General features: G+C 38.1%; 1 protein-coding gene across 4 annotated transcripts in view; it reads left to right on the top strand.

Moving 5' to 3' along the window:
• Nucleotides 1-614: 614 nt before the first annotated feature.
• SNX13 (sorting nexin 13) overlaps nt 615-19,371 on the top strand; it is a 116,909-nt gene continuing 98,152 nt past the window's right edge. For 2 of the 4 annotated variants that reach the window (XM_055314531.1, XM_055314533.1), the window contains exon 1: nt 615-855. In XM_055314531.1, the coding sequence (XP_055170506.1) occupies nt 844-855 (12 nt within the window). In that variant the 5' untranslated portion in view covers nt 615-843. The remainder of the gene's footprint in view (nt 856-19,371) is intronic. The other 2 variants (XM_055314527.1, XM_055314526.1) reach the window with 1 other exon arrangement.

Raw genomic sequence — 19,371 nt, 5'->3', positions numbered from 1 at the left:
TCAGCCCTCATGGTCACGCAGGTGCTGGCCAATCACCTACGGAGCGACCGTCCTGACTGCTAGGCTCGTGGGTACAGCTGATATGCCTGTGTCTGTCAATCCTGCGACCTGTCGCACCCTCTCGAAGCGGGTTCGCTGACGACCGGCAAGGGCGAAGGAAAGTTTCTGTCCAAGTTCAGAAGGCGAAGGGACTGCGCGGGGAGCAAGTTTCAGACCGTATTTAACCCAAGATCGCTCTTCGGCGGCCGCGCGGCCAAGGAAATGAGAGAGGCAAGTTTCCCTACAGGACGTCGGCCGCCGGGTCCCCGAGACGCGCCGGGTCCCCGAGACGCGCCAGGGCCGCAGCGCCATCCGCCGAAGGCTCGGTCCCCGCGGGTCTCGCTCCGCCCGGGAGCCGGCCTACCCCGGCGTGCGGCGGGGGACGCGCGAGCCGCTCCGCCGCCGCGCGGGACCCAGTCTCCACTCCCGCGAGTCCCGGACCGGCCCGGAAACCCGGCTTGGGAGGCCTCACCACCCGGGCCGAGCGGGCAGCCGAGCGCCCGCCCCCGCCTCCCCACGCGCCGGCGCCATGGAGACGGTCACGTGCCGCCGGCCGCTCCTGCGCCCGCCAATGGGAGCGCACGTCGCAGAGATACGCGGACGTCGCTCTTCCAAGATGGCGGCGCGTCCGTCGCGAGCGGCCGGGCCGGGGGGAAGCCAGCGAAGCCGAGTAAAGCCGCCGCCCGGGAGAGGACTGAAGGAGCAGTTTCGGCAGTTGGCGGCGGCTCGGGCAGTTTTCGCTGCTGCTACGGCTGTTGCCATGCGGCGAGGCTAGGGAGGAGCTCACTTCCCCGGGGTGTAATAATGTTAACAGAGGTAAGCGGCGACGGCGGCCAGTGTTGACCTGTGAAATGGGGAAGGGGCCGGCGCCAGCTTTTCCGAGAACATCGTTTCTCCCGCCCGCGGGCCTGACTCTCCGTAGCGGGCCCCCGGGGCCCGAAGAGCAGCGGGGATCCTACAAGTGCCCCCCCCCCCCCGAATGGGAGCTGTGCTGACTCAACAGAGTGCCACCACCTCCGGCTGCTGTGCTGCTTTCGCAGTCGCCACTTGCCCGTCGCCCGTGGCACTGGTCACCCTGCTGCTGTCGCTGCCTCCCGACTCCTCGCTTCCTCCGTGGTGTCCCCTTACACGCTGCTCCGTGGCAGCGTTGGTCTGTCTGCGTTGCTGCTCATTGCCGTTGCCCTACGGCTTGCCCGAGCTCTCCCTTCTCCGGTCCCTGGCCTCCAGGGCCCTCTACCTCCAAGCTCGGTCAGCATCCTGGGGTTGTCCCTCGGCCAGATTGTTTCCACCCCCCATCCCCCCATCCCCCCATCCCCACCCCCTACTTTGCCTACTTTGTGAAGTGGACCATCTTTCTCAAGAGACACTTGGATAGCCCAGTTATATCACCGCCCCCTCCCCCTCCTCTTCCCCCGCCCCCCCTGCCTGGCCCCCCCCCCCCCCATCACCTCTTTAAATCGTAGGAATCAGAAAGTTCAGTTTATCATCTACACTTGATTTGCTTAAGGCTCCCTTGGTACTCTTTGTGGAACAGTTTTCTTTCTTTCTTTTTTTTTTTTTTTCTTCTTTTTCCCACTTGGACCTGAAATGGAAGTAGGGCAACTATGACTAGCCAATCAGTTTCCCTTTTCTAGTGTCTCACGTCCCTTGCAAAAAAAAAAAAAAAAAAAAAAAAAAAAGGGCAGACTTTTTGAAGAAGTAGAGTTTGCCTTTCCTAGCAGTACTTTTTAAGAGGAAGAACTGAATTGGTCTGATTAGATACCTGACCCAAGTTAACACCCAAGTTATGTGTAGTGGTATGTTGCTGGTGTTGTAGGCGTCATTGAAGATAAATCCTGTAGCTTGTGGATTTGAGGGAATATCTTAGAAGCTACTCGCTTGAAACCCTGTGAAGGTCCCCATGTCAGCTGTCAGAGGACTAGTTTGGGCATATTTGTGGGCTAAGGGATAGAAAAGAAAACAACTTTAATGGGCAACAGGAAGCATTCCTACCTGGGCCAAAAGGAAATAGAAATGTTTGTAGATGAGCGGCTTTTGTTGTATTAACATGTGATGAGAAAGGATGTACTTGCCTTTCCAACTTGACTAGCTCTGAGGAAGTTCACCCTTTGGTAGTTGCACTTGATCTATGCACAGAGCTTGGAATATGATATATCCGGCAAATACTTGTTGATTTTAATTTATGAACTCCTTTATCTCTAGTAGTTTGAGGTTCACTTGATATTTCTAAATTCCACATATATATATTTTTTAATTCCTGGAATTTAATTCTCCGAGATAAGGTTGATACATCCTAAGTTTCTGTTGTCATCAGCAATATTAGGTTAAAAAAAAAGACCTAAGTAGCAGAAGTTCTATTTTTACCTTCAGTGTGATATTTTGGTGAGAATAATTAGCCTTATAATAAGCTTCAGCCATATAAAAAATAAATGTCTTTAATGTATGATATTTTATGACATGATCTGATGAAACTTGGCTTAGTTCAGCATGGTTGAAAAGAGTTATTAATGCTGTCATGTGAGCCTGTGTCAGCTAGTAAAATGCTAGTGTCTTGAATTGGAAGGACTGTACCTTCTGATCTTCCATATTATAAAATGATTTTGTGTTTCAGTGAAATATTTTAATCAGTAAGTCATTGGTACTAGTAAGACGTACTGTAGTGTTTGCGTGTGTGTGTTAGTGCACAGCTTGTAAGTGACAGAGCCAGGTTTCCTACCTGGGCAGCCCCTGCCGAGTCCATCCTGTTAACTACTACATTAGATTGCCTTCCTGAAGGAAGGCCCAGATTGAATGGTACTTGGATTTTTATCTTTGGTTTTTAATAGTCATTTTACAGATTAGAAAATTGAAGCCCAGAGACTTGTCCAAGGTCAAACAGTTTGTAATGGCAAATGTGAAACTTGAATCCCATCTCCTTACTCAGTAGAATTCTGAGTCCATAGCTTTCTGTAAGTAATTTTTAGCTCTCTTGATATTTTTTATAATACACTGCTTTCCTGTCTGAATATTGTCAGTCGGTAAACTGAGAATTATCATTACTTAAAGACTTTTTGCTTTACTGTAGCTTTTTTTTTTTAAGAGTCAGAAATAGTCCTATCTTGATATCTACTATGTATAAAATTGTACTCAATATGGGTTACTAAAAAATTAGTAGTATGAGACTCTGTTTTACTGCTTTTCTTAGTTCTAACATAGATCAGGAGATAATAGGGGAAGTGATTTAATTCATGTAAGATCTTAAAATATATAATGGTGGGCTATGTTACAAAAGAATCTCTTGTTCAACGAGCATAAGTTGTGCTCAGAAAGTGGTGAGTGGTACTGTTTGCTTGGTGTTTTGACATCTCAGCATTGAGGTTGAGATATTATCCTCAATAGCCAGATGAGAAGACTGAGAGTTAAAATAGTTTGCTTAATACTGTGTAACAGGTGATGGAGCCATGAGTCACACCTAGCTCCTTTTATTCCAGTTGTGTACTGTTTTTGTGGCTCAGGGTGGAATGCATCATTAATTTTCTTTTGTCGCTGATAATCATCAGTAGACTATTTTTAGACTTTTTTTTTTTTTTTTTGAGTCAAGGTATGGGTGCCAGGTATACTACTACATAATAGTAGTGATAAATGTTCATGGGAAACTTTTCAGTTTTGCATTTTGTCAAAATAGGTCTTTGAAACCTTCTCAGAAATGAAAACTCATTCAAGGGATCAATTAAGGGCCACATTAAGTTACTCAGTTGAGCAAATTAATGTGAATATTGAACTTTGAAACCTGTGATATGGTAGATTAGTCTGAACTGAAAGTACAGCCCCCATAAGTCCTCTTGCCTTTTTTTTTTTTTTTTCCTAAAGAGGAGTTAACATAGTTTTACATTTAAACTTTTGGCCTTAATTTGTATTATTTTCATTCTCAATACAATTGAAATATTTAGAAGACTTGTTAGCCATATCTGTGTGTCTTTTGCATTTTTCATTTAGGGATGACAGGTTTGTTTTAAATGTCTAGTTAATCTTTTCTCCTTCTACTTTCTTTTCCTCTTTTTTGACTTCTTAAAGTTACTTCTATTTGTCATAGTATACTTGAAAATTATTTAGCACCTACTAACCCTCCACCCATCTATTTTAAAAAAATAAGTGTAAATTTACATATATCAGAATTAGAGTATGGAATGTTTCCTTAAAAAAATGAGTGTAAATTTACATATATCAGAATTAGAGTATGGAATGTTTACTTGAGGATTTGTTTCAATTAATCTGAATTTTCACAGCATTAGAATATAATGAAATACATTAGAATGTAATGAAAAATTTATCAGTGAATTATCTTTTTTTTTTTTTTTTAAGATTTTATTTATGTATTCATGACAGACACAGAGAGAGAGAGGCAGGCTCCTTGTGGGAGTCTGATGCGGGACTCAATCTTAGGACCCCAGGATCATGCCCTGAGCCGAAGGCAGGTAGATAGGTTCTCAACCACTGAGCCACCCAGGTGTCCCTTTATCAGTGAATTTTCATTAAACACATTTTTAAACTTTTTTTCAAAAGCTACTAGGGCTATGGTTCTGAGCATTATTACAGAAACAAAAGGTATAGAAGATGTAGGAAAATATGTTGAATTTAAACCAGAGCTGTGGTATACTCTGGAGGTTGTTTTTTTGCATAAAAATCAGTTACCAGCCGGTTCATAAAAAAATGAAAATGGTGTAACTTTAAACTTAATAGTGTTTAGGTTGTGCTCAAATGTGAGGTGTTAGTAAATGTTAAATAAAAATGGTTTATGTTTGTGTTAAGTCACTGCCATCCAGATTTGTTGGTTTTTATATAGTAACACTAATTGTTGATTTTGTGGTTAACAAATAAGATGCAGATGGGAAAAGGCATACTATGTAGCACTTTTAGAGAAGTCCTAGGCTAATAGCTGTTAAGGGAATAAACTTCTGTGTTTCAAATTCATTTTGAAAATATTTGCACAAAGGAAGTTAATAGATTTGTTCTTTCAGGATTTCTCATAGCTTTTGGTAGGTGATTTGCTTTCAGAGGTGATGGAGTTTGCATTGTATGGCGGAGTCCTTTAACCCTGTGATGGATAATTCCATTTGTCAGTTAAACTGGTCAGGGGGTGCCCAGATGAAACAGTATTTCTGGGTGTGTCTGTTAGGGTGTATCTGGATGATGGTGGGATTAACATCTGAATCAGTGGACTCTTTGAAGTAGATTGCTCCTCCCATTATGGGTAGGTACCTGTAATTAATCCATAGAGGCCACAGGTGGAGGAAGGAGGAATTTGCCTCCCCCCCCCCCCAACCTTTTTGCCTAGACCTGGGACATCAGATCTCATTTTATCTCCTTCCCTTGACTGGGATTTAAATTCTCGGTCCCCTGGGTCTCAGGCCTCTGGACTGAATTACCACTAGTTTTCCTGGCTCTCCAGCTTTCAGATGGCAGATTGTGGGCCACCATAATCATTTGAACCAGTCCTTTGTAATAAACCTCCTTTAAAAACTTGATAAGTATTTTCTATTGATTCCGTTTCTCTGGAGAACTCTAATACAGAGACTTACAGAGTTTCTTGTGACTCTCTTTGGGAGATCCTGAGATATGATGAGTTCTGCCACAAGGAAAGGTCTCCAGATTTTGAGGGCTCTTTTTAACACACTCTTGCCTATAATAAATGTTTCATAAAAAATTATGACTTGATTTTGTTAATATATTTGTTAAGAGAAATATTCTTGGGTTGGGTTAGTCTTTAAACTGCATGAGCTATTTTTTAAATGATTAATGATATTATAAAGGCTACTCACCAGAACAGGAATCATAACTCCATTGGCATTCAAAGGATGTTAGGAGTAGGAAAGAGATTTTATAAGGGGAGCGGAAGGACATCACTGTCTAGAATGAGGCTGGCTTGTCACTGTACATACAGCATTGTCTAGCATCTTTTGATAAGCTGAGTTGAGTGTTGCCTCCCATTTCTCAATAATTTTAAAGGGGTGGAGCACCTGGCTGGATTTCTCAGTTGGTAGAATGTGCGACTTTGGATCTCAGTTGGAGCCCCGTGTTGGGTGTAGAGATTACTTAAGAATAAGATCTTAAAAAAAATAATTTTAAAAGGCCTTTGTTTTATTTTTCCCCTTTTTATTGGAGATTTTCACAGAGTTTATAAATAAGTTCTATTCATAAATATTTTCATTATGTTTTACTAATCTAGCACACATACACCTCTTGCTCATCACTCCTGATCAGCAGCTTGCTAGCTAGTTGATAGAATTGCAAGCAAAAGCAAATATATGTGATAGTTTAATTAAGCCCTACAACTTTATACTAATTAAACAGGTCTTCCATTCAGTACTTTGAAATATTAAAATAGAGGTTTTCGATTTTCATAACCATCCTTGGGAGTCCTAGTTAGGGACATACCAGTGTATATGACTCTGGTGTTTGGATGGATTGTTCCAAAGTTTGTTGACCAGTTTTCCATAGACATTGATAAAAAATATTTTAACTAGTCTACTGTATGTTTATGGTTAAAAGTATCATATTAATTGCTACAAATTTGTAAGAGTATTTTATTTGGGGGGATATGGAATTAAATTGGGAGAAGAACTAAGAAATAAGTAGAAATGTGTATAGTTTTAAAGATTAAAGGTATTGGTTGTATGTCGTAAGGCCACAGAAAAATGTACTGGCTTTTCATCTTTTTGTGTAGTAACTACCAACATACATACAGCTTTTTGCAGGTTATAGAAGGGTATTTTATGTATTAATCTAGTCTTGTTAAGATGTGCTTGCTTATGTTTGGTCTCATTTCTAGTATAACTGTGGAATAAAGAGAAATCTCTTGAAGAAGGAAAAGGCTTGAGAGGATGTTTGCTTCAGGTGGAATCAGCCAACCTGTGTTAGCTGAGTAATAATGGAAAAGGAGGGAGCATGAACTTTTGGAAGAGAGAGAAAACAGGTTCTATCTTGGGGATGTTTTCATTGATGGTCACTGAGTAGCTAGCCATTTGGTGGCAAAGCTAAGTGACATTATGGCATTCCCTGACTGAGGTTCTCAGGGTATGGCTTTTTAAATGTGTTTTGAAATTTTGTGGTTTTACAGACCATTAAGTGCCCTCTCTGTTGATGGTAATCTAAAATTGACTTTCTATTTCTCAGGTTTAATTTTGATATTACAACACTTTAAATATTTGGGAGGAGAGGGAAGTTTGAATTAAAGCAAATGGACAGCTTTAAAACTAATTTACCCCTAACAAAAGCAGTTAAAATTGAGTGAATAAATAGTCCGGAGTCACAGTGATGCATCTTTATGTCTATCAACAAATTATACCTATCACAGTAGTGAGACAACACACGAATAACCTATGTATTAAGTAATATAAGAATGAGTCCCAACTTCACTTATTTATGATGTGACCATTAGGAAAGTTGTTTGAAATTTGAGTCTTAGTTTCCTTCTTTATAAAATTGGGTAATAATAGTACCTTCCTAGCTGCTCTCACATTGTTGTGAAAATCAGATAATATGACAGTATAACCGCTTGTGAATTGTCGGTCATTATACAGATATTAGTAGCTAATCCATCATTTTTTTTTCTCCTATGTCTTGCACAGGTGTGAATTTAGGTCCTAAGCTTTATCTAGCTTTATGGCTTACTGGCTTCTTAGTGGATAGATGGATCCCTGGAGAAAGAGGGTGCCCCTTGGCCACTGGTGCAGTTACAGGGGAAGCAGAGAATAGATTAAAGTAAGTGAAAAAAAAAAGTGGACTGAGAGCATGTCCTGCACACTAGGAATGAGGTTAGTTTCCTGTTGATAAACTGATTCCAACGAATTTTCGAAAGAGAAGTTCCAAAACATATTTCGAAAAAAGGTTACTTAGAGGCACCTAGGTGGCTCAGTCAGTTAAGCATCTGCCTTCAGCTCAGGTCATGATCCTAGGGTCCTGGGTTTGAGCCCTGTGCTGAGCAGGGAGCCCGTATTGTCTTCAGCCCCCCCCCCCCCCCCGCCCCCAAATCCCTGCTTGTGCTCTTTCTCTCAAATTAATAAATAAAATCTTAAAAAAAAAAGGAAAAGTGATTTTTTAGAGAGTTAGAAGTCATTTGTATATAATCTTAAATATTTATGGGAAAAGAAATCTTTTAACCCTGGTAAATTCTTGAAAGGAAAAGCTGTTTAGGACAATTTTCATAAAGCTTTGGTTATAATTTGTACTGGAGATTAATCTTTGTGATTTAATTTGTTCACTAACCACAAATACACCTACTGTGGTAGGCACATGAGTAGTTCTGGTGCTGAAGTGGTGAGTCAGATCTGAAACCTGTCCTCAGAAAATTCACTAGCAGAGCTAAATTGTGCCAGTTTGGCAATCATTCAGTTGAAGCCTTGAGGTCTTATGTCAAAATAAAACAGATGACATAATTAAAGGATGAAAAATTAAGGGGAAGTAAAGGTTGGAGTATGTAATTAAAAGATAATTACTTGCATTAGCTTTATAACTCTAGGTAAAACTATCAGCTTGGATGACATGGCAGCTCTAAAAATGAGTTTTTTTTTTTTTTTTTTTTTTTGCTATTGAAGGGTCAGCCCATCTCTCTTGTCTGTATATGCTCCAAAGTAATTCATAATAAATGAAAAAACAACCAAAAAAAATGAGAACAGAGAAGCAAAAAAATCTGTGAATTTGTCATGGTTTTTTTTTTTTTTTTTTCCCTGAAGCCTCTTGAGTCTCCTAAAGAGGTCCATGTTAGTCTACTGAAGGACCAGGCTGAATTACCCTGATGGAAGTAATGCTTGGTTTCTATTCTCATCTATTATAGATTCATTCATATGTTTATTTTGTGTTTCTTCCCTACTGAATGTAAAATCCTAAAGATAAGGCTCACAGTTGTGTTCCCAATACCTGAAATAGAGCTTAACATCTAGTGTCCTCACTACCTGTTGAGGGAATAAATGTTGAATATTCTCGTCAGCAGGATTAAGGTAAAAATGAAAAATAAGACAAAACTTGTCTACCAAAAATTTATGCTATCACATCAGTTACCTTTCAAGGATTGGTTATTATCAATGTCCATTAGATATTTTTTGATAGGAAACTGTGGTTGAATATTGTGTTTGGGATCTCAAAACACAAAAAAGTTTGACAAAAAATTTTGAATACTAGGCTTTTTGTTAGAATGTATTTCTGTCTTGATTTTTCCTTCAGGTAAAAGTCTGGTTAGATTGATTTTATTTTTATATGACCAATTATAAACGCAAGAACAACTTAGATTTTTATCTTGTATCTCTTAGTACCTGATATTTATTTGTTTGTTTATTTATTTATTTTTAAAGATTTTATTTATTCATGAGAGACACAGAGAGAAATAGGCAGAGACACAGGCAGAAGGAGAAGCAGGCTCCGTGTAGGGAGCCTGATGTGGGACTCGATCCTGGGACTCCAGGATCACACCCTGGGCCAAAGGCAGGCGCTAAACCACTGAGCCACCCAGAGACCCCAATACTTGATTTTTATTAAGTATTAAGAGTACTTAAAATTTGTATTCCTGAACTAGGTATAGCTTGGTTTCTAATAGTACAATAATGCTGATTTTTGTGGTGTTCTGTTGACTGTTTCACAGTTTGTATAAGCTTTCATACTGTCTTCAAAGTTTATAAATATGAGTAAAAATTTGGTCATGGATTTCAGAAAGTTGGAAATCTGGGGGGTATGTTTTAAAGGAGGGCAGCTGCTACTGTAATCTCTTGACTACAAAGCCTCTCAGTGTCATTTTTAGAGACAGAACATTGTTAGGTCATTTCAGCCATCTAAAATTCCATTATTAATTCAGAAATATGTACCAGAAAAGTTCAATAAAACAATTCTGTGTTCAGCTGTGAAAATTAAACTGGCTTAATGATCTTTAAGTTAGCACTAAACGCTTCATATATATCAACTGGAATAATTTATTGTTGTTAGTTTATTGCACTGTTTTCTTTCAACTTCCTGAGGAACTTTTTTTATTCTGATGCATCGGTGAAACCCTTACTGCGAATCCTGTTTTGCTCTTGACCGTAGCTCTACATGATTGGAGAGTCCTTGGATGTTACTATGCTTAAATCTGAATTGGTTTTGCTCCCAGAACCCTGGAACTATTTTTAGCCTGGCTATGGTTTGGCACCAGAGAGGATGTGTGATTCTTTGTATTATGACTTTTAAGGCCAGGGTTGTGTGACAACTTGTGTCTCGGGAGAATGGCTTTTGGATTTATCATTATTTGAGGCTTGGAAATTATAAAACTGATTGAAGTTGTGCAGTGCTAATGGAAGAGTTAAGTATAAAATAAAATTTCATCTTATTTTAGTTATTACATAAATTTTGGGAAGTAATTGGTCTGATTTTAAGATATGTTTTATCCAGTGTTTCTTTAAGTCATAATATTGTACTTTAGATTTGTTCTTGATTTCTTTTCTTGAGTGTATTTGAGATGGCATATTTTTCTCAGGGTGTTTAATCAGACTGCAGTTATTAATATAATCAGCTATTTTTATACCTGATGTTAATTACTAACATCTGATGTATTTTCTTGAGTGGTGCCTAAGTGCTCAACACTTAAACCTTTGGAATAGTCTAATCCTGGTAAAAGAAGAGAAAGAGGAAATGGGGTAGGGGGAGGTTGGAGGCAGCTTGCAAGGTCTAACGTAGAAAAAGAAACTGAAAATAATGTATTATACAAAGAGTTGGGTATGTTGATTACATAGAAATTTTAGAAAAATCAGTCTTGAGAGTACTTTATAATTTTTTTTAAAGGTTTTATTTAATTTCTTCATGAGACACACACACAGAAAGGCAGAGACATTGGCAGAGGGAGAAGCAGGCTCCCTGCAGGAACCCGATGTGGGACTCGATCCCAGGACCTCAGGATCACCACCTGAGCGGAAGGCAGATGCTCAACCACTGAGCCACTCAGGTGCCCTGAGAGTATGTTATAATTTTTTTTAAAGATTTTATTTATTTATTCATGAGAGACCCAGAGAGAGGCAGAGACATAGGCAGAGGGAGAAGCAAGCTCCACTCAGGGAGCTCTATGTGGGACTCGATCCTGGGACTCCAGGATCATGCTTTGGGCCAAAGGCAGGCACCAAACTGCTGAGCCACCCAGGCACCCCAGTATTTTATAATTTATTAAAAATGTGTTTTATGAACTAAAAAGGCTCTGTAAGTTAATGTCTGATAACTCAGGATATTCAATAGGTAGTGGGCACTAATGCAAAATTAATGTGTTTATTTTTGTACTGGGGCACAGTGTTAATCTTGTTTTCTACATACTGTATATCTTTATATACACGTATATACGTTATTTTCTCTTTTTTTTTCCCCCAAAGATTTTATTTATTTAATCATGAGAGATAGAAAAAGAGAGATAGGGAGAGAGGCAGAGACAGAGACATAGAGGGAGAAGCAGGCTCCATGCCGGGAGCCCGATGTGGGACTCCATCCCAGGTCTCCAGGATCACGCCCTGAGCGGAAGGCGGTGCTAAACTGCTGAGCCACTGGGGCTGCTCCGTATTTTCTAATCACGAATTGAACATTCCGAATTTCTGAAGAGTGTATGCTGATGGTTAAGAGTGATGGCTGGTGTCAGATTATTTGGATTTGAATCAGAGTTTTGTCACTTTTGAGCATTTTGACTTTGAAAAGTTATTAACCTTTTTGAGCCTTAGTTTTCTCATCTGCATAACTGTAAGTTAATGGTACTTATGTCTAGTGTTATTGTATTAAGTGAAATGACACATTAAACACTGAATGATGTTTCCCACAGTAATACTCAGTAAATACTAGGTGTTTTTTTTATTATTATTTCTTCAGATGAAAATAGCAAGTAGTTTATTTTCGTAACTTAGAATTTAGTGTTTGAAGTTGTTATATCTGTGTTCTTTGTTTCATAGTGGAGGTTTTAAAATGTCAAATTAAACAAAGAAGTCCTCTTTGACCGAGATGATATAATTCTTGCTTTTCTGTCTCAGTTTTGACTTTCTAATTTATGTATTACATTAAGAGCTAGATTTAGACTGAATTTCATGAGGAAATCAAGAAGTGATACCTGTACAATATGAATTGGTATAACTAGAACTTTTGACTAACCAATATATTTCTTCTATAGTAAAGCTTTTAGTGTAGGTGAGTGAAAGAAAAATGTTGTAGTACAATTTCATATTGTGCTTTAAAAATGTCAGTGTTGTACAGTTTTCTCTTATGGGAAATACTATGATTCTTGTCAGTTTGATAAAGTTTTACCTAAAGTAGCTTTGAAATTATATAAGCATTTCTGTTGGATTGTTCCTTTTATATGGAATAGATGAGGGATGTAAAAATCCTTTAAGATATATATATATAGTGGTGTGATTAGTATTAGTAGTATTGTGCAATGAGTTAAGAAAAGGATAGAACTATATTATTATAAATAAAATTTGTACTTAAAAGTTTAAATATGGATATTAAGCATATAAATTGTTTCAGTCCCTTCATACAACAGCTGCCTGTCTGCATTCATCCGAGAATATAATAAACTCTTCTACACAAGGAGGAGTGTTCTTGTTATAAAAACATTTTACTTAGCTGGAGATGTATGCCATCAAAGTCCTTTGTGGGTGAATCTATATCTGTATTTTCCTTTCTGTACTTATTTTTTCCTTCTTTTCGGTGATGCTTTATGGGTATGTTGATTATTTTCCCCTTGCCGCTTTTATTATTCTCCTCTCTATAAGCTTGCAGCTTGCCCTCTCGGGGCTCTTCCCCCAGCCTTTACCCTTTTCTCTCTCTTGCAAATAAATTTTTTTAAAAAAGATTTTATTAATTTATTCATGAAGAGTGAGAGAGAGGCAGAAACACAGGCAGAGGGAGAAGCCGGCTCCATGCAGGGAGCCCGACGTGGGACTTGATCCCAGGTCTCCAGGATCACACCCTGGGCTGAAGGCGGCGCTAATCCACTGAGCCACTGGGGCTGCCCTCTTGTAAATACATTAAACATGCCACGATAGAGTATTTAATTTCCATTTTTAACTTACATGCCACCAATGGGTATAAGGATATTTTCTATTGTTAATTTAAGAGGTGAACAAATAAAACTATACATTTATTTAAAGGAATATAGTGCAGTATAATTTTTTTATGATGGTATGCCTTTTATCTGAATTTATTATGATTAAAAAGACTCATAATCTCTGAGTTAATGAACACTGTTGAACTTTGTTTTTTTATTGTGAATTAAGATGATCTTGTGGTACTTCAAAGGTCATTGTTCCGATACTGAGTTGTTACTGTACAGCCATCAGGAATGTGAAAGAAGTTTATGTGTTTCTGCCCAGTCTAGAACATACCCTGAAAGTTATCTGGGTAAGTTTATTGTTACCTACTAAATCTACATCAGGCTTTTAATTTTTTTTTTTATTATTTATTTATGATAGTCACAGAGAGAGAGAGAGAGAGAGGCAGAGACACAGGCAGAGGGAGAAGCAGGCTCCATGCACCGGCAGCCCGATGTGGGATTCGATCCCGGGTCTCCAGGATCGCGCCCTGGGCCAAAGGAAGGCGCCAAACCACTGCGCCACCCAGGGATCCCCTACATCAGGCTTTTAAAGAGTACCAAGGGTTTTAAGATGTTAGTATCACTTTAGTTATTCTAGTTTTTTTTTTTTTTTGGTAAATTGAATATTTGAATCTCAGTAAATCACTTTTATTTGATTACTCCTATATTGTGTGTGGACTTTTGCCCATCCCCTCCCAACTCCCTGTTTAAAAAATCTACTTGAGAGTAAGTATAAAATAATGGTTCAGAACATGCTTGAATTTTAAACCAAGCTCAGTTCATGGTCCAGTTCTATGATTTAGCTGTTTCCTCATCTGTGGAATAGAGTTTGTAATACAACTTATGTCAAAGTTGTGAGAATTAAATATATATAAAGTGGTTTGTAAAGGTCCTAGACAATACTATGCACTTAGTAAAAGATGGTTTCTGCTGTTGCTTTAGAGGATGCTCCTTTTCATAAGATAGAAAGGAAAGGTAGAAGATTGATGATAGTTCATTGCTAGGCTTTGCATTGAAGATCTAGCTCTCTCTACTGTGATAGGCTTGTGTTTTGATTTACGCTTGGATGATACATGATGGGGAAAATAAAGTTGAGTTGTGAGTATTGAAACGTTTATTCTTATACTGTTATAGTCATGTGTGAATGAGGACGAAGAGGGGCCATATATGAATATGGCCTGTCTTGTCTTGCTTTTGCACCCATGAACTGCTGTGGTAAAAGTTTTTTGAACTTTAGTAGAGGAATACTTTTGTAAATGGACATCTTTGGATGTATTAAATTCACTCTTTATAATTCACTTTTGTTAAAGGCACTTAATATGAATTGCCATGTAACTAAGCTTATTTTTCAGTATGAGGTAGAGATTGATTTTTTTTTTGAGATTGATTTTTTAAAAGAACTTTTAAAGAATTAACTAGTTAATTAATTAATTAATTAATTAATTAATTAATTTAGAGAGCCTCTGTGTGAATGTGCGAGAGCCGGGGGAGGGGCAGAGGGAGAGAGAGAATCTCTGGCAGATTCTGCACTGATGGGGGAGCCCAGCGTAGGGCTCGATCTCACAACACTGAGATCATGACCTGAGCTGAAACCAAGAGTCAGGCTCAACGGACTGAACCACCTAGGTGCCCCAGAGAATAGTCTTGAAGTTTGAGGATTTTATGCAGTATAATGTACCCTAATAGGGTAGGTAGACAGTAGACTAGTTGTTGGGTTAGAAATGCCAAGTGCAATACTGTGTTATATTAGAACAATACATTTTATTTTAGTTTAGTATCATAGTGACAGGATCTAAAGAGAGCAAGTTATTTATGGAATAGGAAGAAAATTACTGAGAAACCTGAACATTCAAGATCTTAATTTTTTTTATGTTTTCTTTCTGTTGTTGAAGAATATTGTAGAATAATTCTCTCTTCCCCATTAAGACATTTCCATGGTTGTTTCAAGAAATGTAATGAAGTAAAACGCTCTCCATCATTCAGAAAGAGCATTTTAAAAATAAATGATTTATAGAAATATATAAAATATATATAAAAATAAAATTCTAATCAGTTTTTTAAAATGCAATTTTTTCAAACACACAGAAACCTTGAAAATATTGGCTTTAGCAACCTTATACCAAGTACCTGCATTGTTAACATTTTGTCATATTTGCTTTATTTCTGATTCTGTTATTTTTGTTATTTTAGCCAAATCATTTTAAAGTAAATTGAAGGTATTATGTCACTTCTTAGAATACTTTCATAATCTCCCAAGAATAAGGATTTTTGTTTTTGCTTTTTGAGTTTTTATTTTAATTCCAGTATAGTTAGCATACAGTGTTACATCAGTTTCACATGTACAATATGGTGATTCAGCAATTCTCTACACTGCATGGTGCTCATCACAAGTGTACTCCTTAAGCCCCATCACCTATTTAACCCATCTCCCCACCCACCTCCCCTTTGGTAACCATCAGTTCTCTTTAATTAAGAGTCTCTTTATTGATCCTCCCCTCCCACCTTTTCCCCTTTGCTTGGATTTGTTATGTTTCTTAAGTAACACATATGAATGAAATGGTATTTGTCTCTCTCTGACTTATTTTGCTTAGCATAATACTCTGTAGCTCCATCCATGTCATTGCAAATGGCAAGATTTCATGGCTGGATAATATTCCATTGTGTGTGTGTGTGTACCACATCTTTATCCATTAATCAGTCGATGGACACTTGGGGTGTTTTTGTATCTTGGATGTTGTAAATAATGCTGCTATAAACAAACATAGAAGTCCATGTATCCCTTTGAATTAGTGTTTTTGTATTCTTTGAGTAAATAGTAATGTGATTGCTAGTTTATAGGGTAGTTCTATCTTGAAGTTTTTGAGGAACCTCCATACTGTTTTCCAAAGTGGCTGCACCAGTTTGCATTCCTACCAACAGTGCAAAAAGATTCCTTTTTCAGCGCATCCTCGACAACATGTGTTGTTTCTTGTGCTGTTGATTTTAGCCATTCTGACAGGTGTGAGCTGGTATCTCATTGTAGTTTTGATTTGCATTTCCCTGATGGTAAGTGGTGAACATCTTTTCAGGTATCTCTTGGCCATCTGGATGTCTTTGGTGGGATGTCTTCTGCCCATTTTTAAATTGGATTATTTGTTTTTTGGGTGTTGAGTTGTGTAAATTCTTTATATATTTTGCATACTAACCTATTATCAGATATGCCATTTGCAGATATCTTCTCCCATCCTTTAGGTTGCATTTTAGTTTTGTTGATTGTTAACTTCTCTGTGCAGAGGCTTTTTATTTTGATGTAGTCCCAGTAGTTTATTTTTGCTTTTGTTTCCCTTGCCTCAGGAGACATAACTAGAAAAAAATTGCCATGGCTGATGTCAAAGAGGTTACTGCCTGTGTTGTCTTCTAGGAATTTGATGATTTCCTATCTCACATTTAGGTCTTTAATCCTTTTGAGTTTATTTTTCTGTATCGTGTCAGAAAGTGGTCCACTTTTTCTTTTGCATGTTGCTGTGTACAGTTTTCCCAGCACCGTTTGTTGAAGAGACCATTTTTTCCCCCATTGAATGTTCTTTCTTGCCTTGTTGAAGATTAATTGACCATATATTTGTGAGTTTATATCTGGGTTTTCTGCTGTGTTCTGTTGATCTCTGTTTTTGTGCCAGTACTATACTGTTTTGATTACTGCAGCTTTGTGATATAACTTAGTCTGGAATCATGATGCCTCCAGTTTTGCTTTTCTTTTTGAAGACTGCTTTGGCTATTTGGGGTTTTCTGTGGTTCCGTACAAATTTGAGAATTTGTTCTAGTTTTTTGAAAAATGTTGTATTTTGATAGGGATCGCATTAAATGAGGACTTTAAAAAATATAACCACAGCATTATTGTCGCACCTAATAAAATGACCAGTAATTTCCTATTGTCATTGAATATTCACTATATTAAAATTTCCCTAGGTTGAACCAGGATCTATTGCAGCAATATCATTGTTAATATCTTTAATCCAGAATAGGTAATGTCTTCATTTTTCTTTCTCCTTTTCTTCTTTTTCCTCCTCCCCTTTCTCTTCTCATTGTTTTAAGTGGTTGTCCTGTGCATTAGGATGCTGTGTAGGATGCACAGGACAACCTTTTGATAATCAAAAATGGCTCCATATGTTGTTGAATGTTTCTTGGTGAGCAAAGTTGTCCTTGGCTGAGAGCCACTACAAAAGATAGTACCTTTTCTTCACTTTAAGTTTTTTTAGATACTTAGTCCTTTGAATTGTTTTTAACTTGAATTGATTCTGTTCAATGAAACAATCTGTGTAGCCTGCTTTGCTTATTTCCTCTTTTTTTTGTCATTTAGCTAGCAAATGGTAATTTTAAAAATAGTTTTATTGGGATATTATTGGCATACTATACAGTTCACTCAAAGGGTATAATTCAGTAACTTTTAATACAGAGAATTATGCTCTGTTGCTGCAATAAGCTGTAGAACTCCTTACTCCCAAATAGAAAAACCCTAACCTTTTAGCCACCATTCCCAAATTTTCTCTTCTTTGAGCCCCAGGCAATCACAAATAACTCTCTGGATTTGTCAGTTCTGGACATTTTCTATGAATGGAATCAGCACATGTAGCCTTTGTGACTGGCTTCTTTCACTTAGCATGTTTTCAGGGGTCATACATATTGTAGCATGTATCAGTACTTCAAATTTTTTGTCTTGCTTAATAATATTCCATTGTATCAGTACACCACATTTGGTGTATCCTTGCATCTGTTGGTGGACATGGAGATATTTCCATTTTTGAGCTATTCTGAATGAATAATGCTGTTGTGAACACTTGTGTACAAGTTTTTGCGTGGACATTTTATCTCTTTTGGGATGTACAGTAGGAATGAAATTGTTGGATTATATGGTAACTATATTTAACCTTTTGAGGAACTGTGAATTGTTTTCCAAAGTGCCACTTTGACATTCCCACTAGAAATATAGGAAAGTTCTAATTTCCACATCCTTGATATTATTTGTTGTTATCTCTCTTTTTTTTGGTGATGGCTATCTGGTGGGTGAAAAGTGGTATCTCATAGTGGGTTTGTTTTGCATTTCCCTTATGCTTAATGATGTTGAACATCTTTTCATGTACTTTTCATGACCATTTATCTTCATTGAATAAATATGTGTTTGAATCATCCTCATTTTACAATTGGGCTATTTCTTATTCAGTTTTAACAGTTTTTTCTATATTATACATAGAGGCTCATTACCAGAGATATAATTTACAAATATTTTCTCCCATTTTGTGTGTTGGCTTTTCATTTTCTTCTTCTTCTTTTTTTTTTTTTTTTAAGATTTTTATTTATTCATGAGAGAGACAGAGGCAGAGACACAGGCAGAGGGAGAAGCAGGCTCCCTATGGAGAGCCCAGGCGATGCAGGACTCAATCCCAGGACCTCAGGATCACGCCCTGAGCCAAAGCAGATGCTCAGACTTTGAGCCGCCCAGGTGCCTTGGCTTTTCATTTTCTTGATGGTATCATTTGAGTGCAAAATTTTCTAATTTTGAAATAGTTCTATATATCTACTTTTCTTTGGTTGATTGTGCTTTTGGTGTCAAAAGGTGTTTAAATTTTGCAATGCATTTTTTTGTAGTTAGCTTAAGGAGATAGTATCAAGCATTGCATAGGCAAGATCAAATAAATAATAGTAGAGCTGAAATTGTCATTGCAGTTTTCTCCAACTTGAAATTTTAAAAATATTTTTTTTTGTGTGTGAATTTAGTGTTCTATCTAGATGCTGTGTATGTGTTTATGGAAGACTTTACTGAGATTTGAGGGTGCTGAAGAGTCGGATTGACATTGTTCAGTGTTGGGTAATTAACAACTGCTGTGCTCTTTAGTGGGGGAAGCTAACTACAGTGACCTGCAATTCTGCGGTGTTCCTGTCTTCACTTGCCTCTCTGTGAGTGTTCTTCATGGTTAGTCATGCCCCTGGAGGAGGAGTAATCCTCCAAAAGCAGAGAGACCCTCTATTTCCAATCTTGCCCTCTCTGCCCCTGTCATCTGCTTACTCCCCACCTGCTCACTAAATTCCTGGCTGCATTATCTCATGATAATTGCGGTGCTTATCTATTATTTATTTTTTTCTCCTAGCACATTTGGAGTCTCTGGCTCTTAACTTTGGAGATCCTTTTTTAGGTTGGCTGGTTGTTTCAGTGTCACTCTACATCCAAGATTCTTAACTTTGTGATACTCTTGAGGATCATCTATCTCTGTTTATGGTCCACCTGCCTCTTCACAGTC

Source organism: Nyctereutes procyonoides, unplaced genomic scaffold (genome assembly GCF_905146905.1).
Source record: "Nyctereutes procyonoides isolate TBG_1078 unplaced genomic scaffold, NYPRO_anot_genome, whole genome shotgun sequence".
Classification (NCBI taxonomy): domain Eukaryota; kingdom Metazoa; phylum Chordata; class Mammalia; order Carnivora; family Canidae; genus Nyctereutes; species Nyctereutes procyonoides.
The sequence above is the reverse complement of the archived record's forward strand: the minus strand, read 5'-3'. Positions and strand labels throughout refer to the sequence as shown.